General features: G+C 36.1%; 1 protein-coding gene across 49 annotated transcripts in view; it reads right to left on the reverse strand.

Annotated features, from left to right (window-relative positions):
• The window catches only part of ANK2 (ankyrin 2), a 629,716-nt gene that overhangs the window by 208,372 nt on the left and 394,628 nt on the right, over positions 1-26,716 (reverse strand). For 4 of the 49 annotated variants that reach the window (XM_034671330.1, XM_034671317.1, XM_034671318.1 and 1 more), the window contains exon 1: positions 9,381-9,755. The exons of 20 other annotated variants lie outside the window; for them this stretch is intronic. In XM_034671330.1, the coding sequence (XP_034527221.1) occupies positions 9,381-9,515 (135 nt within the window). In that variant the 5' untranslated portion in view covers positions 9,516-9,755. Of the gene's footprint in view, positions 1-9,380; positions 9,759-26,716 lie in introns of those variants that run through there. 25 more of the 49 variants (XM_034671338.1, XM_034671343.1, XM_034671351.1 and 22 more) reach the window with 13 other exon arrangements.

Raw genomic sequence — 26,716 nt, forward strand, 5'->3', positions numbered from 1 at the left:
AGTTAACATGTCCATCTGGATCATTGCTTAATTCTTCAAAAATTAATTGGTGAGTATATGTAAATCAACACCAAAGAAAAAATTGATTTTCAGTCTGTATTTATATAATATATAATATATACCTATATATATTACATAGTAATAGAAAGAGAAAGGAAAACGAAAGAAAAGAAAAGGAAAAGAAAAATAAGAAAAGAGCATGTAGACAATAAAAATCATCGTTTACTTTCTTGGAAGAGATTAATTTAATACTTAATTTTACAGATCTTTTAGAAATGCATATATAATTTTTAAAGTTGAAAATATATAGAATGACTTTTTAACACTTCACATTAGTTGGTGTACTAAGAACTTTTAATAAGACCAGAAGAACTTTGTTAATCATCTGCCATGTGCTACATGACTATTCAGGCAGAAGTGTGGAATTCAACCAGGATATTGTACTAGATGTTGATTCCAGGAGAGAATCAGATCATTTGGAACAATCTTGCTGTTAAAGCTGGCTGCTCAACAGTGGAATGAAATTCCTATTAAAAAAAAAAAATCGGACACATTTGCACAACTATGTCTTATAGAACCTCAGTGCCTAGATTTCTGACAGGACTTTACAAGGTTAAACAATGAATAAAGGACTCTATATAGGTATACAGTAATTATTAGCTTTTGGAACTGGAGCTTAAATGTACTCTAAGTGCTGTCATTTAAAATTCCATTGCTGTGCAATGCAAGCACTTTCCTCCTTTTAAAACCATACAGAATAACTGCAGGAGTTCATACAATATTATGTACTATAGATACCTGGACAAGTTTGTGAGACATTTGCTAGCAGAGCCAACTCCATTCTCACGTGCCCTGTGTGGTCTTGGTTTCTGTAATTGCCACTTAATAGAATTTTGGCAATCAGTTGAATTAAGCTGGATTAGAAGAATCTTAATAAAATGTGAAGGGTTTTTATGCTCCTGTGTGCTGATAGTACATATTCAGCCCTCTCTCTTCAGTAAAATCAACCTCTTAGAACATAAAGCAGTAGTTATCATACTTCACTGCACTCAAGGGTTACTTAGAGATCATGCTTAATCTTGTTAAATAGATACTCTTGGCTCCCACCTCAGAGATTCTAATTCTGGAGGTCTGGAGTGGGGCTCAGCAATCTACATCACTTTAAAACACCCCAGATGATTCTTCTGATGTGAGTGGTTCACAGAACACACTTCGGGAGGTGCTGACATAAAGGATTAACTAGACCTTTCATTCTATGTATTTATTACACAACCCAAATACGCCTTATCCCTTATGTCATCATCAATCATTTAGTCGGCCAAAATGTTTGATGTAGGAATGCATAAGAAGCTGAATATGATAAGCCAGTTAAAAAAATTATTATGTATCATAGATATACGGTCAAGTTTGTAAAACATACAACTTATTGGTGGAAATTTTTTGAATGTCTTTTATTTCTTTTTTTTTTTAAGATTTTATTTCTTTATTTGACAGAGATAGAGACAGCCAGCGAGAGAGGGAGCACAAGCAGGGGGAGTGGGAGAGGAAGGCAGGCTCACAGCACAGGAGCCTGATGTGGGGCTCGATCCCAGAACGCCGGGATCACGCCCTGAGCCGAAGGCAGACGCTTAACCGCTGTGGCACCCAGGCGCCCCGTGAATGTCTTTTATTTCTGAAAATTGCCTTTTCCTTTTGTATATCTGGGAGAAAAAAAACTGTATGTGACAACCAGTGATTTCCAAAAAGTTAAGAGTCACAAATTTTCTTGTGTACTTGTTATTTTTTAAAGGTTTTACTTATTAATGTGTGAGAGAGAAAGAGAGAGAGAGAACGCATGCACACACACAAGCAGGGGAGGAGCGGCAGAGAGAGAGAGAGAGAGAGAGAGAAGCATACTCCCTGCTGACCAGGGAGCCAGGTTGTGGGGCTCGATCCCGGGACCCTGAGATCGTGACCTGAGCAGAAGGCAGACACTTAACCGTGTGCACTTCTGTTTTACTAGAAGTCTTAGTAGATGCTTTCTAGTTTCTTTAAGAAGGTCAACAACTTACAAAGATACAACACTAAGGTAGTAAATCTAAAGAGACTTCGACTCTAGTTTCAATACATTATTTCTGCCTGGACAGATCCAATTTCTCATACTTACCCTTGATAAAGTGAGAATTCTAACTTAGACAAATTATCAATTTTTAGAAATTTAATACATATGTTTCTTTAATGGAGTTGTTAACCAGAATATAGAAATTGTTAGAGTATCCGGTATGACATAATCTTATACACCATATTCAGTATACATCATATTCAAAGCCCCCTTTTGTAAGTCGTTGATAACTAAGGTAGATAGAGTACCAAAAAATCTCAAAACTTAAAATAATATGTCAGCAACATTTATAATTCATCAAAAACACTGTTTCAATTCACAATCTCTACTGTTGAAATACCTGTCTTTTGCATAGCTTTTAGATGCAATCCATGAGCTCAAAGACACCACTGAAATGATTTCACTTCAGATGATCATTTTAGTATTTTTACTTCTTACAAGCAAATACAAAGAAAGGCACAAAAGTGTTTTACTATAGTCCCATAAGCCCACACAAATATGATATGAATGTATGTTCTGAGAAGTCAAACACTAAAAATTCTGACAGTCAAATGTGATCTAATATGCCCCAAATCTCAAGGAGAACTGTCAAATGAAAATGAAGGAATCAGTAAACCAGTAGGTATTTCTTGTGCCATAACAAATTTGAAGTTTAAGTTTCACCCACTAAAAGGGCATTAAATCTAATGCAGGAATTGAAAGTGCGTAAGAAGTATGGCAGATGTCTGTGTGGGAAGGAAGCAAAATATGGTTGAAAAGACAGCTCTCTCCCCAGTGTATTCTCAGCCCCATCATATGTGTGACCTTGAAGAGGCCACTAGATGTACAGCAGAACTACTCTTATTAAATATAGCAGAAGAAAGACTATTAAAAGTTATTACATAGTTCAATGAAGGAATTATGTTTGGTTTAGATGAACCTCATTTTAAGAAAAACATAATAGAAATATTATATTAGATATTGACTATTTGTAATGATTCCTCTTATCACAACGTAATCTTTCACTGAATTTCAAACTTGCATTTTATGTATGACTTGATACAAAGAATGCATAATTCAGGAAAACATATATTTTATACAGTAAACATGTTTCATACAATTAATATTTCACAGCAGTATTGTGTATGCATTTGCAGTAAAGGTACATTCCTTTTTTGAACAGAAGGTTATAATTCAAACTTCTTAGTCACCAAGTTCTTTAAATGTTTTTAGAGATGTCTTTTGTGCTTCTATCACTTTTCAACTTTCACAGCCTCTGCTTTCATCTGGGGGCTTGTCACCTGCAGCTAGAAAATGCCCACAACTAGATTTGCTAACTTGGGTGATTTCCTAGTCATTAATTTACTCATATTTTCCACAAATATTTGTTTAGCATCTATTAGGTGTCAGGTTCTCTTTTTAAGACACTGCAAGGAGAGTGGAGCTTCTAATACACAAACCACTATCTAATTGCTTCTTCTAAAGCAGATTTTGATCAGTACTCTTTCCCTAGAATAGAATTCAAATTCTAAAGCTTGGCTTATGGAGCTCTTGATAATTTGATCCCAAGATGACTCTCCAAATTTCATGAGTTCCACACACATCCAATAGAAACTAGGTGTGTCCAAGCTGTGGGGGTTTACGCACTGCTTCTCTGTCATTCCAGTGTTATTGTTGACTGCAGCGCTGAGTTTGTGATCTGCCCATAATGCTTCAAGATTTGACTTTTCTGTAATCCCCTAATTGAGTTGTCATCCTTAGGTATTCCAGAACACCCTGTGCTTTCTCAACACACCACAGCAATATGGGGACTCCTATTTTGTCCATCTTAGATTACATTTCTTAAACCAAGATTGTGTGTCTTATTTATCTTGGTAGACCAAGTGCCTGGCATTTAGTGGATGCTCAACACATACTTACTGAGTATACTTTTTTTTCTTTTCTTTTTTAAGAGATTTTATTTATTTATTTACTTGACAGAGAGAGAGAGAGAGAGCATAAGCGGAGTGGGGGAGGAGCAGCAGAGGGAGAGGGAGAGCAGGGAGTCCAATGAGGGCTGATCCCAGGTCCCTGGGATCATGACCTGAGCTGAAGGCAGGTGCTTACCCAACTAAGCCACCCAGGTGCCCCTGGGTATACTTTCTTCTCAATAGGAACCAAGATTGTACTCTGCTTCCAAGATCTACTACAGACTCCAATTTCTCCATTAGCAGAAGGTACAGCTTAGGCACCAACCAATCACAGTGGATGCTGGCTCTAGCCCTAGAGGAAAGTGCTCCTGGAGGCCCCTTGCTGATCCAGGCACTATTCTGTTGTTCCCTCATTCAGGGGATGAAGTGGACTGGGGAATCCTGGAAATAAGTTCCAGGTAGCCTCAGTAGAAGACAGCTTGGTGGGCTCATAGAAGCAATGCTTTCATTAGCCTTTATGGAAGCTTTTCAAGGTGTAAACAATTGGTACAGCTGTTCCTCTCCATACTGGCTGAATATCAGCACTGTCCATGAGGCATTCCCCACACTGGCCTGCACTGATTCTCCCCCTTCTTCAGCATCTTATAGGCACTCATTTCACCACTCACATTGTCACATAATTGCCTATTGGCCTTTAGAGTTAATTGATTACATGTGGATAAGTTCTATTTCTAAAACTAGACTGCAAAGTTCCTAGAGGATAGAGCCATGTCTTATCTTCTTTCAACCTTAATCTTTAAATAAATCGTCCAAAAATTACATAACCATGCTCTATATCATTTCATGTTTTTTTGAAATGCTTTGTCAGTATAGATTTCATTATATTCTTGGCTCTTTTTAGAGTTAATATCAAAACTCTATGAAGAAATCTTCCTTATAGCAATTATAAAACAGCTAATAAAAATAATACCCAAAGAAAATGAAAACACTAATTCAAAAAGTTATAGGTACTCATATGTTTACACAGCATTATTTACAATAGTCACTATATGAAAATAACCCAAGTGTCCACTGGTAGATGAATGGATAAAGGAGATGTAATGTGTGTCTGTGTGTATAAATATATATATATATGATATATATAATATATAATAATGGGATATTACACACACACACACACACACACACACACACACAATATTACACAGCCATAAAAAAGGATGAGATCTTGCCATCCATGACAACATGGATGGACTTGAGGGTATTATGGTAAGTGAATTAAGTCAGACTGAGAAAGACAAATGCCATATGATTTCACTTACATGTGGAATCTAAAAAACAGAACAAAAGACTAAATGAAAAACAGAATCAGAATTATAAATACAGAGACAAACTGATGGTTGCCAGATGGGAGGGGGGTGGGGAGCTGAGCAAAATGTGTGAAGGAGAGTAAAAGATACAGGTTTCCAGTTATGAAATGAATAAGTAATAATAATAAAAGGTACAACATAAGGAATATAGTCAATGGTGCTGTAATAGCTTTGTATGGTGATCGTATGTATCCTTGTGGAGAGCATAGCATGACACAGAGTTGAATCGCTATGTTGTACACATGAAACTAACATAACATGGTGTGTCAATTATATTCAAATTTACAAAAATTTTTAAATTGAAAAACAAAACAACCTAACTGTGATAATAACAGATTCAAGTCCTATCAGGTCTAATGTAAGAGGCAACCACATTTCAGAAGAAAACCCTACCATATGCTCAGGAGCCTAACATCTTCATTAGGAAGGCAGATGGTTTCTCAGTGGATTTGGAATAAGGTCTCTGGAGGTAGAATTCTCTCATCCCTAGAGTCTGAGTGAGAGGGGGGATGCTCGCAGGCATTCGGAATACTCACAACAAATGAACTGGAATCCAGGCCAGCCCATACCTGCAGTTGGGGGTAGGAATCTGCCCAGGTGTGTTGCCTACTCTTTTATCTCCACGCAAATATGTCCCTGCTACTAGAGTCCTCACTGCACTAGAAAAGTGAAAACCAGAAACTGTAACTACAGTCTGAAATGTATTTCCAACTTGCTTTCAAATAATTAGAAAAATTTACAGCATCTCAGGAATGTCTATCAGTCTCAACATAATCGTCTAAAACTTAATATTATTATATTTTATATCTTTGTTAACAGAATGGTAACTTATGATTATTTTAATTTGTATCTTTACAAATGAGAAAAAATAATAACTAAATTCATATTTAGTAACTGAAGAGTTAGCAATTGTATAATAATAGAAAAATTTAGTAATTGTGCAAATACAGCCAGACCTATTTGTTTACCTATTGTCCATGGCTGCTTTCCCTCTACACTGGCCCAGAGAAGTTGCTGCCACAGAGGCCAGGTGGCCTGCAACGTCTATAATGTTCGCTCTCTATAGTTCTTTACAGAAGAAGTTAGCGGACCTCTGCTCTGGAATTTAAACTTCAATTTGTATATATATTAGGAAAATAACATATTATTTGTCCAGTTATAGAATTTTAAAAATTTGTGGCATATTAACTGTTCATTTTTTTCACTGTCACTTTAAAAATTTATCATAATGCCAAAATAATATTTAGTTTTCTGGTTTTTTTGGTATAATTTTCTGTGTTTGCTATGTAATATATCTGGAAATTATTCTGGTCTGGTTTTCTTTATCTTTTTTATTTAAAAAAGCATAAGCTTATAATTGGAATTGCAAATATGGACATACAATAACACTGTTCAAGGAGAAATTATTTTTGGTTCCTTACTTTCAACACAATTCCTGATAACTGATTTATCCCTTATTGCTATACTTATCTACACAAATAAATGAATTTAGAATATTCAAAATTCTAAGTAAAACTTATAGAAAAGAATGAAGTATTGATTTACATAAAACCCAGCAGTTCTAGTATCTCAAATTTATATTTCTTTCTATAAATTTTGTTCTGATTATGAAAAAAAATGGAAAATTTATTTATTTGAAATATTTGGCCTAATGACACAATAAATTATCTAAAACATTTCTAAGTTTATTTCTATGAAAAAGATGCCAAGTACCTCTCTTTCTGTCTTCCTTGACCAAAAAAGAATATTATAAAAATATAAGTTAATAAGTTCTAAAGCTCTTAACAACTGTATAACATTAATTGTGACAAGCATGAACGATGGAAAATGACTAAGGAATATATTTATCTAGATGACTAGGGAGTGAGTGACTTCAGTCTTATAGTACCCATTCAACAGTAAAGAAAGAGAGTTCTTAAGTTTGGAAAACTTCAGCTAGACAGAACCACGTATTTAGCTTAAGTCATCCTTGGTATTAAGAATTACTATTATTATTATTATTATTATTATTATTATTATTATTATTACTATGGCCCCACAAAATGAAGAAATTCTGAGTAGAATATCACTTGGGAAGAAAGACAACAGGTACATTTCCACCTCTACCATAACTTTCCAACTCACAGCAATCATTATATGCTCCCATCTATAATCATTGACAGAAGAGTTTATTCAATAATCAGCAGACTATAAATATGTTATTTAATTCAGAGAAATCAGATTGTGATTTATTTTTTAAATCAACTCACATTTTTCAGGACCAGCATCTATATTAATAGAAATAGAAGGATTTTAATGAGAGAATGATATTGCTGGTGATTATTTCTTCGAAAACATGTTTAATTGTTTTCTGAACTCTGAAGTTTTGTGTGAATTTCCCACTCCAGCCCTTGGACCTCAAAAGCACTTGCTCTTGTTTACCTATATTTAATTTTTAAAGCACCTTTATTTTCATGCATTGCATTTTTCTTAATGACGTTTAAAAGGTGAAAAAGATGGAATACACTAATGCAACTTAAAAATAGGGAAGGAATTATTAACTAACATTTGAAAGAATGGCTAAAATTCTAAATTAATAAAAATATATTCATAGAAGCCACCTTTTAAACAAGGCACTTGCTTCTGAGGGAATACATTTACACATTGCAGCTAAGCAAGCATGTCGAGTTGCTAAAAGGTTACCAAAAAAGTTCACTTTTGCCACCTCAGTTCAGAAATTGCACTAGAAGCGGCCGCTTAGAAATCTGGAGTGACTCTCCTGGTGGATGTGGGTAATGTAACCCACAAGCCAGAAGGAGACACGTCGGCCGCATGGTTGTTAAGGCCGGGGTTCTCCTCTCCCCGGCGAGACTGCCCGCCTCCCCACCTTTCTGCTTCTTCTCCTGCCTGGGGTGACTTCCATTCCCGTTCCCGGAAGCACTGTCCTCTTTTTCACTACAGTGCTGACAGACTTTCTTTTCACTCCTGCTAACGGCAAACACTGGCTCTGCACGGTGTCTTTATTGATAAGTTCTTAGTTTCTGTTTCAGTTTCACTGGGGTCTGACAGCATTTCAAGGCTAGGAAATTACGAGATTCATCCAGATCAGAGTAACAGCCAAAGAGCACCTCAGACTCCTCACCTCCTTGTTCTTCTCACCCCTGGAAATATCAGGTGCCACGTCCTGAATATGACTACAACCGCTCTGTTCCTTTTACTCAGAAATCCTACATATCTTGGTCTCATGGTTTCACTCCAAAATAAATAACTTGTAGTAAGGTCAAATTCCTGGGCCTGACAGATCAAAGATAAACTTTATTCTCCAGCAAATTTGAAAATCAAAATATTTGAAAATCAAAATATTTCAGGAAGAGATTGTTGGCCCTCCCGCCAAAAATCACAATAGGCCTTTGTAACCATTTTAAGGAATATATCATGACTATGAATTATTACACTCTGAAAGGCAACTTAAACATTTGATTGCTCAACTCTCAAACCTCTGTACAAAATATGAGTATCATAATTAGAATGGTATTTAAAGGCCTTTTCACTGAAGTTAGTCAAATATTGGAAGTAAAATGCCTTTATAGGCTGCAAGTGGGATTCCAAGTTAGCATATGCTTAAAAAACGCCCTGTGACCTAATGGAAAATGAACTATACATGAATATATAAATAGGCCAAAGAATGTGACAGGCTGAATGGAAGTGAATCTCTTCAATATTGCTCTCTAAGTCACTCTATAATAAAATATATGTTCAGCTTTGCACACAATTTCAAATTAAACAGGCAGCATCACCGCTTATTTCCAAATGTCAATTCCTAGCTAAAGCCAAACTCAGGAGACACAAACATGTGACGCTGTGTGGCACGAAAAGGACGCAACAGTGGGCCACCGAACCGGAGGCAGTTGGGTAGTTTGATCACATTGGTTTTATTCTGTCGACTTCCTTCCAGGAAGTTTGGAGGTTGACCAATGAGGTCCACTGTTGATCCTTATGCCACCATCCTCCCCTCCTTCTCATTTGTGGCTTGGAACTTACCCACACCCCAAGTTCGCTGGTGTCCTCACTGCTACAGCCATAGTAGTCTGGGGTTTTATCCAATTCCTGCATGTGTCCTTGTGCTCTTACGCTCTTATCCGCATGACAGGACGGGCAGAGAGCTGCATTACCCATCTCAGTGCTACAGTTCCTGCTGTCACTGGGCCTGTGCTTGCCCTCTGTGCTCTGTCCAGGGCTCCCAGGGGGACACTACCGTGGACAATTCATCCAGACGATCCTTGGCTCCTCTGTTCAATTCCCCTACACGCCCCTCACCAGTTCTCCCCATCTGCTGGCTGGCTTGCTGGTGTCAGAGAGAACTCAAAACCCCAGCAACTGCAGGCTGCATTCAGTGACCATTTCCAATTCAGGCTCTGCCAGTCTATTTTTACACCTACCAGGCCAGCTATGCATGTCAATGGAGTGAGGGGGGGTGAGCTGAGACAGAGCAGGGGAGGGGGCGGTGTTGTTTTGTTTTTCACCCTGTGAGCAGCCTGCTGTACACATGGACTTAAGTGCCTGCTGTGTAAAATTCTACATTGAGAATTTTTGCATTACTCAGTAAATGCCTTCGAGTCCTTTGATTTTTCCCCCTCTGTCTTTCTAGTCACACCGAACACCAAATCTGTTAATGATCTCACTTTACCAGCATAATAGGAAGAAATTATCCTTGAAATTGTTTAAACCAAGAGGCATCCCCTCAGCTGACATATATTATCTTCTTCATGATCATTTACAGAACACAACTGGCCCTCCTTTCAGCATTTAAAATTCATCAGAAACACATCTATCAAAAAGGCTCATTTTACAATGGTATAGATGTTTTGAATTTTATAAAGTATCTACAGTTTTCCATTATTCGTGATCATGCCACAGTAGAGCAAACATTTTAATTTACTTATGTCTTTTTAATTTTTAATCTTTTGAAAATGTTTCTGCCAGCTTTATAAAAAATAATTGAGAACGGCTTTCAAAAACATACATACTATCTCTGAAACCATATTACAGATTTTTGAAAGAAGTTGTTTCCCACAGAAATGAGCACAGCAAATACAGAGTAGATTTTTATGAAGCCAATTATGATAAACATCAAGACTTTATTATAGGCTATTATTGATTAAACTTTATTCGCCCCATTAAGTTTCCTCTAAAACTTTATATATATAGTGTTTTACTATTAGTCCTATCCTTCCTCATTTGATATTTGCTTTCTCTTTTCATGTCTTCTAAATAAATTTTAAACTACTCAATGGAAGGATAAAGATTTACATTTTGCATCACCTATCCAAGTTATATATAAAGTATTAAATGTTAAAGAAATCTACCAAATTGAAAGCAATCATTTGGGGAAAACAGGAACTGGAAGATATTTAGAAATTAACCACATTACATTTGATAGAATAAAGCTCACCTTTCTAATTTGTCATTTTTTTAAACTAAAAATGCGTCATTATGATTATTTATTTAAATTAAAAACAGCATTCCTGAAATAGCCTATCACCCTATATTGCTGTCCCAAACCCCTAACAAAACAAAACAAAACAAAAACAAAAACAAAAACAAAAAAACAAACACCCTTTAACAAACTCAAATCCAAGAATGGCATCTTTGGATTGTTGGTTCTTATAGTCCCATGCTGGGATTTTTTTTTAACCATTCCTGTTTGAATAGCTCTTTATCCCAGAATTTAAGAACCCAGAGTATGTTACTTACTGTAAAGATCTTACCCTTACATTCCAATTTCTGAGAGGCACTAATAGTATTCGGTGAAATTATTTTTATCTTCCTGCTATAAGTGATGACATATTTTAAAACATTTTTTTAAAATGTATTGACCGAACCAATAACATTATGATAAAAATGGGGGGGGGCATAATTTCTCCATTCATGTGAAAGACAAGTGTAATCTAAACATTTTAAATGTTAAAGTTTTAATGAGGATTAAGGAGGGCACTTGTTGTGATGAGCCCGGGTGATGTAGGGAAGTGTTGAATCGCTATATTGTACACCTGAAACTAATATTACCTTTCTGTTAACTAACTGGAATTTAAATAAAAACTTAATAAAAAAAAACCCTAGGGAAAAATGTTAAAGGTTTAGGTAAAAATATTCATAAAGATGAAATTTTAATGTCAGTAACAAGATCAGACTGGTAGCTGAGATGTACCAAGCAAAACCTTTTGTGTTGCTCAAATTATTTTTCTATAGACTAAACTAATGATTCATCATAACATGTAACTCCTCATCAAACGTTACACATCCTTGAACAATGTAGAAATTAAGTAAGCACTGGTGTATAATAATGTGTTTACAAACACTTCCAAAAAGATGTTTTAAAACGTCCTATCCTCTTCTCTAAGGTTCTTAGAGCCTTACGGTGCCTTACAAAGTTTAATAACAGGTGCTTCTTCTTGAATATATATGAACTATTTTATTCAGAATATAAGCCAAGATTTAACCAGCCGTTAAAAGAGGTACACTTCTTTTCTCTCTTTTGGAATCAGTTGACTATTTTTAAAACATAAAAATTTAATATTCAACAATCTTTTAATATAGAATCGGGCAACTTAAAACCTAGAAGCAAATTCTAAAATTTCTCTCTGGCTTCATTCCTTCGTTCTAGAGTTGAGATCTGAATCCCTGTACTTAGCATGTGTAAAAGGAATATTTAACCACTCTAGCTTAGGGAAAGATGTCCCTAGGTGCTCAATAAATAATTTTGCCATGCTTTAACAGCATGAATTGTTTCCTGGAATCTTTCTGTCTCGTTAATACATTACCCATTCTACCACTATGCCTTCGATTTTCTTCTCCTTCAGCCAAGCAGCCAAGCATCCCTTTCTCCACTAGTTCCTGTTCATTTTCTCTTTCAAAGCTCATTTTAAAATTCACTTTCCCCTAAAAGTCTTAATTAGACCTAACTTTGTCCCTTAACTTGTTCTATCTTTTTGAATAAAGTGGGGACCACTATCAGCTATTTGCTCTTTTTACAGAATATGGCTTGCCTCTCACTGACCTTCTCACAGATCTAAAATACACACAGTAGTTTAAATGTTTGTTAAGTAAATGAATAAAACGCAGCCACAGATAGGAGCACAATTGATAATATCAATATTTAACTGCACTACACTGAACTTTTTACACATTAACAGTAACATTTAATAATTTTAAACATTTTTACACATGACAAATCTTTAATTTCATTTTCATTTCCAAATTTACAATAAACACTCTTACTAGTCTTTGAAAAAATATTAACATTGTTTGGAGTTTATTTTCCTAGAAAAGAATTTGTAGTGCTTTGTTTAAAAAGAAAAAAAAAATGTTTATAAAGTACACTGAGAACATAAACCAAAAAAGAAACATACTGACAACCCCTACAAGATTACTCTTTTTAAACAACTAGCAATTAGCTTTCTACCCTTCTCTTTCCTTCATCCCAGGGAAATCTTCCCATTCTTTCCGTAATAGAAAAATGTCCTACTTACTGAATATAATGTAATAACACCCATGGTCTTTATCATCAGGGCTGCCCGAAATATGCTTCACAGCAGTATCAAAATCTCACTACTAAAGTGTAGTGCCTAAGTATGGGCAAAGGAAAGGCAAAATATACACTGCTTGTGCTCCTTTGATTGCTGAAGTTTCCTATTTTCTGGCCAAACAGATTTAAATTATCAACCTGGAAGGTATCATAGCTGTGGAAACAGAACTTTCAATGAACAGCTTCATATGTGATCACTCCAGACTTTGCCAATGCTGCTTTCCGTGTAATCAAAGAAAGGATGAGAGGAGTTTGCAAAAGAGGGCTTCACTTCAGAAGTTAAAATATTGCTAATCCTAGGGGCGCCTGGGTGATTTAATCAGTTGAGAGTCCAAGAAACTCTTGGTTGTGGCTCAGGTCATGATCTTATGGATCACAATCTCATGGGTCGTGACATCTAGCCCCCGCATCAGGCTCTGCATTCAGTGGGGAATCTGCCTGGAGATTCTCTCCCTCTGCCCCATCCCCAATCGCATGCACACCCTCTCTCTTAAATAAATAAATAAATCTTTAAAACAAATATTGCTAGTTCTATTTCCTAATGGTTAACTAAGAGTGGCTGCCAGGCAGACTTGTCACGAAGGCTTGGGTGATGTGACGACCTAGATACCTAACATTTTGCCAACTAGAAGGCAAGGTTAGCAAATACTGTGTAGTACTCATGCCTTAATAATGCATCCGTAGACTGTTAGGATCTCTGTGGACATCTGACAAGGGATATGCTTTCTGCCAGGGCAGAACAATGTCACCACTGTTTCTCAAAAATGCTTCAAAGTCATTAGGGCAAATTACTCAGAAAGCAAATATTTGCATGTTTGGCCACACTTAGAGCAGGATACTTGAATTTGATGCGTGATTTAGAATGTGAAATTCAAAGCACTCGTGATGTGACAGTATTTGCAATATCCGTTTTAAATTTCCAGGCACTTTTACTGTTATCATTTCATCTGTATTGCTGTGGTTCAAATTCATCAAAAGAGAAAAGCGATTAAAGACTGAGAACAAAGGCCAGCTTCTCATCTGTAATCTTCTGAAAGTAGCTGCTAAAGTCCCTACGACAGCAAAGCTGAAAACCACCCATTGCAGTTTTAAATTTCACCTTTTAAATAAGAAGCAATGATTATAGAATCATCAGAAAACTAACACCTTAGAGAGAAATAACTGCATCAGTTCTCTAATTTAACCTAAAGAGTAGGTCACAGCTCCTGCCGAAAAATGAAAAGACCTCTTAGCTAGGAATAACTAATCCCAGATTTTGGTTCTACCACTTATTTACCTGCATGGATTTGTGCAACCTTTATCAAATCTGGGCTTTAGATTTTCTCTTTTTAAAATAAGGGGGTCAGAATACACAATTGCTAGGTCCCTTCCAGCTCTGAAGTTCTTTACTTCCACGCAACAGCACTTGTTTACATTTGAACATACACCTAAGAGGTGATAGTTGAAGCTGACCATCTATTTAGTTAGCTAGCATGAGGGGAAAAAAAAAAAAAAAAAAAAGACAAAAGAACGATTCGGTATCTACAAGCTGACTGCGCTCAGTGCCATTTCCATAGGACACTCACAAGGAATGATGAAAGGACAATTGTGTGAAATATAACAAACTCTGTCGGTATCTAGGAGCTCTTTTCCAAGGTGAGGACCCTTTTGCTTTTGCTCCACCTTTCCTGAATATTAGCCCCACTGAAAAACTAGAAATATTTTGTAAAGCTCACCCTGCCAGTTTTCTGAGTCTCACAATCGTAAAACAACTTTCACCTGGAAGCGGTCTCAGTCTCCAAACAATGCTGTAGGACAGCTTTATAGGATTTTGTAGGACAAGTTTTTGCAAATCAACTGCATAAAATAGTAGGATTTTATTCACCCTCATAGATTTCAATTAATTTGTTCTTAAAGGGCAATTACTGTCATATTAAAAATATTGAAGAACATATTTTGCCTGGGGTCTTTAAAGGAGCAAATCTGAAAGAACGTTTCACTCAGAATTTTGGAATTTAATTTTTTTCCTCTCTTGCAAGTTGTAAGGGGTTATTCAAGGATATATATCACACAAATGAAAAAAGCGAAGTCCAATCTCTTAATCTAAACTATCATTGCAGCATAAACTGTCCTAATAAGATAGTGTTTCCACTTTGTATTTGGCAGATAATCATTAATATGTAAGATATGTGTTGCCTTTGCTGAATTTAGAAAACTGTTTAGATTATAATCCCCCTCCCCTTACACTCCCCCATCACCAGCTTTTTCCTTTTTTTTTTTTTAAACCATGCTAGCCATAATTCAAAACTGATTGTTTGGGTCAAATATATTCATCTAATTAAACTAATATTTCATTACTCCTATTGTGTGCAGAATTCTCCATGTCCAATCACAGGAAACCAGGGACAAATTCTTCTAACTTTGGGAATCACTGACCTGTGGAAAAAAAACTGGAACATTCCGTGCAACAACAGAGACAGCTCATTATTTTCTCCTGTGTTTGGACACATTCAATATAGTTCCTTTAGCTAAAAGTTGAACATGTAACGACTTTCACTCGTTGGATCTGTTATATAACTGATCAATCAGGAAAACTGTTGCATAATTTATAGATCTACAACAGACTCTCTATATTAACACGGGGCATAACTTTTCTAATTGAGGTCAGTATAAATGAGTTTTATTGTGTATGCTGTCCACAAATTAATCAAAACAAATATCGACAAGCTATTTATGTGCCCACAAACATCAATTACCCAATTAATTTTACATTCCTCCCAGCTATATTTTCATTCCAGATTGCTGCCTCTTGACTCCTAGTATATAAAGGAGGACATTCTTTAATAAACAGTGCTAACAACTTGAGAAGTTTGCTAAAGGCTACTCCACACAGAGCCCGGCACAAAGTGGGCACTACATAAATGTCGTGGACTGACATTAAAGACACTATGAGGCAAGAAGTGGAGGGTGTCCAAAGCAAGCCTAGAGGGCCATGTGACTCGTTCAACGCGGTCATATTGGACTGCATTTTGAAACACGAACATGAAGAAAACAATTTAGCCATTGTGTACTCCTACTTTTTCTGAAAAAAAAAATCCGTACCCACATAACACTCATAAAATGGTTAACTACCACAGCAGGGGCTCCCCAAAAGCTTTATTTGTAGAAAAACTCAAAGATGAAAATAAGCAGGGAGGGGGCTCCACTGAAATCTGACTTTAATAGTTACTTTCTGAAACCTAAGTCAGTATTTTAGTTTGCTAATGTTTCTTGTAAGTTTCCATCTGTAAACTAGGGAGAGCAGATAGAGGTAACCTGGAAAAGATTCTGTTAAGGGGATTTTAAGCTGAATGAATGGTGCACAGCACAACTGTTGATCACTTCATGGGGTAAAGTCTAGTGCCCAAAGGAACAACGTGCTTAGAGGATGTCACATTTCACAACAAGCTGACCAGTTATGCTCTATATGATGCATGCCACAGTTGTCTAGACCTAGCTATCCAAATTGTCTCTCACATGCCATGGTAGTTAGACACCATGCTTGATCATTAGGACAAGATAAATAGGAGTGCTGACCTAATGAGAATTTATAATCAACTTCTCCAAGTAATGTCTTAAGTATATAGGAAACTCCACCACTAAGCTCAAATAAATTACCCATGACTGAGATAGGCAAATAAAAACATCTAATCTTTCCATACTTCTCAAGTCTCAATTCACTTAGTATATGGACAGTTTCCCTTTGATGGTTCACAGGCATTAAGTTTCATACATTTATAGTCGTTGTTTGTACATTCATCCTAGAGGTTCTGGAAAAATAGCAACTTTTCAAAAACTTTTTGGGTTATGCCATACAATATGAAGGCTTAAATGTTTTGATACATTTGTCATTACCGAAAAAATTTCTTCAATTTAAAACAGAGCCCAGTTCAATGTAATCATATACTCAACTTTTTAATCTATTGGTCTCAAAGTATTTTAAAATAATAACTTCCCAACAAAATAAATGCACATGTACACATGGACACACACACACATGCACACCATTTGAAATAAAACGGGAGACATAGGCATTTAATATACACAGCGAGGCTGGGGTGCCTGGGTGGCTCAGTCCATTAAGCGGCGGTTCTTGGTTTCGGCTAAGGTCATGATCCCAGCGTCGTGGGATCCAGCTCCATGTCAGGCTCCAGGCTCAGTATGGAGTCTGCTTGAGGTTCTTTCCCACCCCCTCTCCCTTCATCTCTCACTCCCACCCCTTCCGTCCCGCCCCCCCTATGCACACACCATGCTCGCTCTATCTCAAAGAAATAAAAAAAATCTTTTAAAAAATGAATAAATAAAATTAAATACACTGCCAGGCTATAGCCAGGCTTTGACCAATTAAGAACGAATTCAAATTCAAACTAAATTTCTAATACTAGTTCAAACTGGAGCAAATACAAGCATTTATCAAAATTACCAATCAAACCTGACTTATTATGAGGATGATAACTGATTTCCTTGTACTACATTAAAACATTGAATAAAGAAGTTTCTGTGATTGTAAAATATGGTATTATTAGGTCTTTTTAAAAAACTACATGTGGAGTGCACATTTAATCAAGAACTAAATTATAATTACGGGATGATAGACTAAATTCAATTTATTTCAAAGGATGAGAAAACTTAGAGCACCAAAAATAAACTGAATTTCATTGTCCAACTGATACTTTGTTTGGGTTCTATTTCAAGATCTCTCTCCAGAGCAAATTTATAATTTATAAATAATTGTTTATAATCCTTTACCTATTATTCATACTGGAATAAATATCCTAATTATATATCATTTGTTTCCCCTGGATAATGGGAAATTTTTTGGTAAAGTTCTTAATTATGTCCTACTTTTTTTTTTTTTTTGGAAGACAGAAGAATTTTACAGTCAATCAAAAACCCTGAGAACACAAAAATAAAAATGTTATAAAATCAATATCATTAACTCAATTCTTCTAAAATCATCTCATTGTGGTCCTACGTCCTCTGAACGACAAAGCTATTGGCCATAAGGAATGAATTCCCGGCCAAGCACTGCCAGCTGCCATATTTAACTTTAGTGGTACTATCTGTATAATAAATAATGAGCTACAGTAAACAGACTCTTATGCTAATGTTTCTATGTGTTAAATCTTTAGAGTCGAAAGTTTATAAATCATGCTATGAGGTCAGCATATGATTTATCTTTTCTGCAGGAAGATAAGAAAAATAAAGGAAGAAGGGAGGAGGGAAGAAAAGATTATAAATATGATAAGAAAATGCAGATTTATCTCTAAAACCTAAGAAGGGCTTTTTTTAAGAGCAGTTATTAAAAATATTTTTAATAAATATGTTTTTCCTTTTCACTAGTTCTTTAGAGCTAGTATTTCAATATTCTCAGGGCTTTCTTAGGTCAATAAAGAATCTCTTCTCTAAGCCAATGTTCTCAAACCTGCTCCTGGCCCCGCCTTCTCTGGCTCAACTGACCAGCTCCCCTACACCCTTTGCTGCTCAAGCTGGAAATGTTGATGTTTTTGACATTCCCTTTCCTATACATCTAGGCCTATAGAATCTGCTTTTTTCCCATCCCTTAGCCATTATTTTAGGCCAGGAATTAATCATTTCCTGACTGAATTACTCTAACTATCTCCTAAATAGTTTTTTATTGGAATTATGGAATATTGCTCTATCCCAATCCATTCCCCACACAATAACCAGAATGAGCTTCCCAGAGTGCACATCTATTCAGGATACTTCCTATAATCTCCATGATAAAAGGCAAAACCTTTAATGTGCTATACAGATCTGTATATGATCTGGTCCTCCTCCCCATCTCATTTTTGCCTTTTCTTTTATATTTTCTTCTGGATTTTTATAAACAACTAGTCCTCCATCTGGATCACCTCCCTCTCTCCCTCTATATTTACAAGGCTTCTCTTGGAGCCCTTCCTGGCCAAAAAGATTAAGGGCCAGTTGGAAACATAGAGTGATCACAGTGATTGCTACCCTGTACTGTAATGATCTTTTTACATGCTTGTCTTCTTCACTGACTATGAGCTCACGGTGGACAAACATATTTTATTTGTCTGTTTGCTCCTAGTACTTCTGACAGTACCTCTAATATAGCAGACACTCATAATTGATTACTGAGTAAACAATAAAAAATCTTTCTTGACACTTTCAAAATGATTGTTTTTCACAAACATTTATTTCATTCATCCCATAAATATTTACTCAGCACTCTATGCCAGGCCAGAACACATCATTTAAATAAAAAGAGGCAAATGGGCAGTATTTCTGATGTACACATAAATTCTTCAATAAATCTCTGGAACGGCAATCTGCAGCAATCTATTCATTACCAGTAAATGCTCCTTTGTTTGTTCATATTACTATTCTGTCAGCTCTTGTTAGATTATGTTTTCAGATGTTTGGTTTTGTCATGAAGGGGACTAGGCACTGAACCTACTCATAATCATATTATTGCAAATGGCCACAAGAGCAATAGTGGCCACAAACCAAAAGATGGTTTATTAATAAGGATAAGACTATTGGTCACAATAGTGGGTATTGTGGATATTTCAGCCATGCCTAAAACCTATGGAGAGTAATCACTGCTAAGGCCAGAGAAATGTCCCAATTGTTCTCTAGAGGTACAAATAGATTTCTCTTACAATGACTGTCTATGTGAGCACACACACACACACACACACACACACACACACCCCTCTGCTACTCTGTGGCTTGTCCATCATGGGCCTCTAAGATATTATGTGCGGGGGGAAACCTCTTTTCATTCCATTCTTTCCATCTGCAGAGCTGCTCTGTGTCCTTTCACGATTGGCTCCCATTTTTATTAATGATGATAGGTCATCCATAGATCTCTGCCCTACTGTCACATCTAATCCTCTCCACTGACCTCACTTCCTTTTGACCATGACCTTCTCTGACATTGCTTCTTATCTATGGTGCTCAATTTTTCTTCCTTCTCACCACTGTTTTTCTTTATGTCTTCATATATACTTTTACTTCTTACATGTTTTACTTTCAATGCAAATACCAACCTTTTGTAGACAACAACCAATAATATAGAAAATTCATAAATACAGAAATACCTCACAGTTATCAGCCCCTGGCAAGTAGTCATAGAAAAGGCATGCATTTCCTGCTTTTCTTCATGATAAACAACGAATTAACGTGCTCAGGTGGAACTCTCCAGTCTTTGCCACTACTAGACATCAGTAATACATCAGTAATATGTTAACTGCAGCAAAGGTGCATCTTGAAGGAAGAAGCACCATAAAAATTCAAAGCCTTGCCTTCTTTTTCTGGGACATTCCAATGTTTCAAATTAGAATTTCCAATTTCTAAATCCCTATGGCAATAACATTTATTTCTGACTTCACATTTTGATAACTCATTAGACTATATGGCAAAGTTCTAATCAAATTTTGTCACATTTTACTAAACCCATAGGTCATGTTATATTTGATCAAGAAGTATGTCATGACAATTTAATTTTATACTAAATTCTTCCTAAAAAAAGAATCATCAATAAGAGCAAACGTAGCTTCCGTTAACCACCGACATTTTAAAATGTCAATTTTACTGAAGTATTTTGTTTCTAGTTTGGTACCATTCAATTTTCGCTGCTTTGTTTTATAACCCGATATAGTTCAGTTTATTATTATCCCACACTAAGATGAGGAGAGATGGATCTTTCTGTGTTATAAAGGCATCATACAGACCCCTGACCTCATTGTGCAGCAGAGCGGAAATGGCACTTAAAGACCTTTATGTGCTGACTACTATTTTGCATCTGTAGCCAACAGTACCCCAGTAGTCTCACTTTTCCAGCTCGCTATGTATTTATGACCTTGGGTTCTCTACTTCCACCTGCAGTTTGATAAACTAACTTCATATTAACCATTTGAATTTTGGGTCTGTGAGACCTACTTCATCTGCTCCCACTCTTTTTTTTAAGATTTTATTGCTTTATTTCAGAGAGAGAAAGCATGAGAAAGAGCCAGAGCACAAGCAGCAGTCACAGGCAGAGGGAGAAGCAGACTCCCCACCAAGCAGGGAGCCCCATGTGGGACTCGATCCCAGGACCTTGGGATCATGACCTGAGCTGGAGGCAGACGCCCAACCAAATGAGTCACCCAGGCGCCCTGTCTCCCACTCTTATATGAGGTTCCTGCTGAAGACATCTAAGACTTAGACATCTCCTTTGATACTATTTTGATTGTCAGAGATGCAGGTAGCACAGATGGTTTGAGCATTTCATAATTCTAACCATCCTGTCTTCCTATAATCTCATTATTGGAGACCTTGTCGCCATGTAAACCACATTATACCTCTTAAGAGACTCCCCTATCCTGTTTGTTTTGTTCCTTGAAATGTTAGAAATATTTTTGTGCATCTTAGTGATATGCGATCCCATGCCTGGCATACTCTGCGGGGCCCAGTGTCTGCAGCTAGATCTGTTCTAAAGCCAGATCCCAAATGCCCTCATGGGCTGTGTCTGGTGGAGACGGTGCCACCATCCCTCAGGTTATACCTGCAAAGTACAAAGTCGCTCTGTGGAAGGATTCTATACTTTAAATTTCAATACTTTTTTAACTTGCAAAATTTGTTTTCAATTTCACATACTTATGAAAAGGACCCATCCCTTTGTTAAATCTTATTAAAATGATCATTCCCTGAAGTACGTTTGAAGTACATACTGGAGTAAAACTGGAACACCGTAACTTCAATATATTGAAAACTCAGAGGACAAAATAAGAGAGAGAGAGAGAGATTATTAAAACACATATAGGGGCGCCTGGGTGGCTCAGTCATTAAGCATCTGCCTTCGGCCCAGGGTGTGATCCCAGGGTCCTGGGATCGAGCCCTGCATCGGGTTCCCTGCTCCACTGGGAGCCTGCTTCTTCCTCTCCCACTACCCCTGCTTGTGTTCCCTCTCTCGCTGGCTGTGTCTCTCTCTGTCAAATAAATAAATAAAATCTTTATAAAAAAACACATATAAAACTAAAATTTTGAGAAATATAGATATATAAGTATATACATACATGCATACATATATACATACACATCACACCTTAAGAACAGAATTCCAAGCATGGGTTTTCTCAAATAAGAACCTACTTTGAAACGAGCTAATTAGAAAAACAACAACAACAACAACAACAACCCTCCAAGGAAGTTGTATTAGAGTTTATGGTCTGATAGTTGTGACATCTCAGAATAGNTTTTGAGAAGTATAGATATATAAGTATATACATGCATGCATACATATATACATACACATCACACCTTAAGAACAGAATTCCAAGCATGGGTTTTCTCAAATAAGAACCTACTTTGAAACGAGCTAATTAGAAAAACAACAACAACAACAACAACAACCCTCCAAGGAAGTTGTATTAGAGTTTATGGTCTGATAGTTGTGACATCTCAGAATAGTATTCTATTTTTTTCTTTTATATGGTAGAGACATTTTCCTAGTCAACTTTACTACTCTGTTAGGTCAAATTCTTGACCTATTTACTCCATGGCATTAAATGATAATTGAGCTCAAAGAGGAAAGGGAAGGAAAAAAAGAAAAAGCCTTTGAACTCTTAAAGCTTTTGTCTATACATTTCACTCTTATATCTTGGCCGGATGTGTTTTTATTCCTGAATCATCCATGGAAATCCATGTGGTTTCACACAGAGAAAAACTGCTTCTTTAGTATATGTGGAATCACAAAGATCCCATTTAACTCTACTGTGCTTTGGTGTGCAGGAATGTCAGAAGGTTTTAAACTTAGTTACAATATACTGCTTGTTGGAACAGAAGTGTGTCTTTGGTGTTCTGTTCTACAGGTTTCTCTCCACTTAAGAGTCTGTAAAACAACTCTGACGTGACACAATCACATGACCGGTCTTTAAAGTCTAAATGAGCATCACACTTCAATGCCTTGCTTTTTATTCCTTTTGCATTAAAACGATGGAAAAGCCTTTCAGAGGCTTTCAAATGGGAGAAACCGACACGTATCAGAGGAGGGATCCTTCAAATGTTTATATAAATCAATGGAGCACTGATCCATCTTAAAAGGAATGGAACCTAGATGTCAGCATGAAACCTACGTCTAGATAACCTTATACTTGAGTCACTAGCACGCAGACACCTCATCACAGGAGCTTGAGTGGCATTCATCAAAAGAGAGCAGGAAGAGAGCAAGGAAAGTTACTGAGTTTAACCCTGCTTTAGGGCAACTAAACATGTCATTAATGTGTACTTAGTTGAACAAGAATCAAGGCTAGGGAGAGAAACAGTGCAAATAGGAGTTATGAGAGGATGTTGCACTAGACTTCACATACTCGAGAGGAATGTTTCAAGTCCTACAAAGATGAGAAAACTTGTACTGAAAAATAGTAAAATTAATAGTTTATAAAACTATTAATTAGGGGTGCCTGGGTGGCTCTCAGTTGTTGGGCGTCTGCCTTCGGCTCAGGGCCGTGATCCCAGTGTTAAGGGATCGAGCCCCACATCAGGCTCCTCTGCTGGGAGCCTGCTTCTTCCTCTCCCACTCCCCCTGCTTGTGTTACCTCTCTTGCTGGCTGTCTCTCTCTGTCAAATAAATAAATAAAATCTTTAAAAAAAAAACAACTATTAATTAAAGGGTTTTTTATAGTTTTTAAACATTAGGGTGACTTTTAGATGCAAATGTAGTATCTTTAAAAAAAAAACAACTATTAATTAAAGGGTTTTTTATAGTTTTTAAACATTAGGGTGACTTTTAGATGCAAATGTAGTAAATTAACATTTAAATATTACTGGTACAAAGAAAGATAAAAGATGTTTCTCCAGAAAATTCTTTTGTCCCATCTTTTGTAATGTCTTGAATTTCCTTGCTAATCTATGCAATTGAGAAGAGCTGATCACAAAAAGTTAAAAGCTCTGGTTATGTGTCATTCTGTAACAAGTGCTTATGCTTGGTATGATCTACAAGATACCCAAATAAACTTCTCTGTCTGGGTTTGATTCAGAAGACTAACCTACGACAAATTTGAGTTTAGGACACAAAAACAGTAATTTGATGTTTATAATCAGTAGGGTATTTACTGTGTCTAAGGCCATGTGACATGATATAGGAAGAAAATCAGTGATCATTATGGGCTCAGCAAGCTGGTCAAATACCATAACACCAGGGCATTAGGCTGTTCTAGGCAGGATATTGTTCTCATCTTGTGTATTACAACATTAAAGGACACGGATTTAGAAAAAGAACCCAAAGTTCCCCCAGGTAAACACATTTAGGTATCACTATATCATATAGTCATTTACAAAGAGAACACACATGTAATGTTAATAGAAGTACTTGTGTGGTCTCCAATCAGTAGTCAAGTACTCTATAGCCCTTAAAATATATGCTCAATTTACAATAGCATTATACACTTGATTATAACTAAGAACTTAGTGTCAACAGGGAACCAACATTACATCTCTAAATATTTTACCAAGCTAGATTAAGATAGGCAAGTGAATTACTAAAGGCAAAGAAAACAGAAGGAAAAATTTTATTGAGTTTGGCCATCCGGTAGCAAAGTTAATTAGAATGAGAAACGAAGTGCACTTTTCAGAGAGACCAGGGAGTGATTCATTAGTTGTGAGGATATTATCTGTATATGGAGAGCAGTTGCCTGCTCATGAAAATTACTAGAGAATGAAGTATGGTAAATAAAAGAGAAAGTTAATTCTCATGGCCAAAGTGAAAAGGATAACTCGGTCAGACATTATCCCCTCTGCAGCAGAAGCAGCATATTATACAGGCTCTTGTAAAGATTCATGGTGTGTCTTAGTGACAAAAAAGATGCAAAGAAGTAAGACAACTATCCAAGTAATTCAAACTAAGTGAAATGAAATCTGCCACACCAGTAGGAAGATGAAAAATGCTAAACAAATGTTAGTTGTCAAAGTAATTTTATATATTACATATTTAATATCACCAGCAAATAAATAAATACACTTCCACCCATTACCAAAAAAAATGATCTTTCAAATAATCATTTTACTCAAAAAGAATTCAGGGATAAAATGAAAAATAAGCCCTGCATCAGTGTCAACATCATCTATGTCAAGGGTGCAGACATAGGATTCATAAAGACCAACTTCAGATATTTGAAAAAAAGAAAAACTATCATGAACAAAATACTGTTCTGAACATTTGGGTTATACCATTCAATATACTATACAGAAGTTCTTTACATGTACCGTTTCCTAAAACAGCAATTTACATAAAACCCTACAGAAATACATTTTTAAAAGACCCAAAATAATCCTGTCTTGCATTTATAATTCCATTGTCTTTAAAATAAATCATTAAAAATATAATAATCTCCTTTTCTGAATGCGTCTGGGAGTTCAAAAGAGAGCAAAAGCTATTCTAAACTATATAAGGTGATTGTGTCTCTTAAATTTTTCCTTCTGTGATGACTTAGACACAATCAGTTAATGTTTATTGAATTCTGTAGTTCAAAACAATTCACAAATAGAACTTTTGATAGTTCGAACTATCAAATAGACTAGATTGCTGACCTTTGTATTAGTTAAAATTTACATGATTTCTTCCAGATTTGTTAAGTGGAATTCTACTAGAAGAAAAAGCTTTTTCTTCTCCCTACTTATTTATTCATTTATTCAATTATTTATTTCTGTTAAAAAGAACTCACAGGAATTTATTTTATTCTATGAGTTATAATGCCTTACTTTCATTATTATTTGGTTGCACAAGTTTCTCTATAGTAGGTTGTTGGGAGCTCCTTCAGGTGGGCATGCCCCATCATTTTCTGAGCACTTCCTTACTTGATTCGGTTATTTCCCCATGAAGTTTCTGGTTCCTTCCATTGGAAAATGGTATTTAGAAAAAATCTGAGTGACATATGCTCATCGCTACTGAGGCATCATTGCTGCCAGACCCTCCCAGTGGACAGAGCTAGGAAACATATACATGTAGAGGCACAACACACCTCTATATACATTTCCCTTTTATGTATACATATATATATTAAAAGCAATGAGTTTATACTGATGTTCTCATGGACATTTTTAATCCTTTGAGTGCTAAGTATATTTCCTTTTCTCCTCCCACATAAAAAAAGTGGGGAAACCTAGCAATATAATAATGAATAATACCACTGTGCATAGTGATTTCAAAAACATTGTTTCATTTTAGTCCTTACAACTACTCTGTGATATACATATTGTTAATTATTAGAGTTAATTATTATTAACCCAGATTGCCCGAAAAGAAAACCAATTTGAGGATCAGATCACCAGAATGTGGTAGAGCTGAGCAGTATTTTCTGACTCTACATGTCCTATTTCTTCCATTATACCAAATCAGAAAGACAACATTTTTAATTTTTGGCCTTTTATAAATAAATTTTCTATATTTAAGTATGACAGACATCATCTTGCCACCACCATTTCAAATTCACCATGTATAAAGTAAAGCATTTTTATTTTCCTCCAGGGCTTCACTTGAACTTTTTCTGTTTCTGTCAATGACACCACCATCTTTTAAATATCATTGAAATGTGTAATCTTAAATCATGTTTATTTACCTCTCTTTTTTTTTTTCCACTATTCCCAGTTGACTGCTAATATCCATCCTTTCCCTCCCCACTGACTTTCCTGTGCAACTCTTCTAATCCTACCCTGTTCATCTCTCCTGGATTACTTTACAGGCTCCTGGGTGACCTCCACTTCCTCCCCATAATCTTACATTATCAGATGACCTTCCATAGTTTCTTTC

The sequence above is a fragment of the Ailuropoda melanoleuca genome, chromosome 11, assembly GCF_002007445.2.
Source record: "Ailuropoda melanoleuca isolate Jingjing chromosome 11, ASM200744v2, whole genome shotgun sequence".
NCBI lineage: Eukaryota > Metazoa > Chordata > Mammalia > Carnivora > Ursidae > Ailuropoda > Ailuropoda melanoleuca.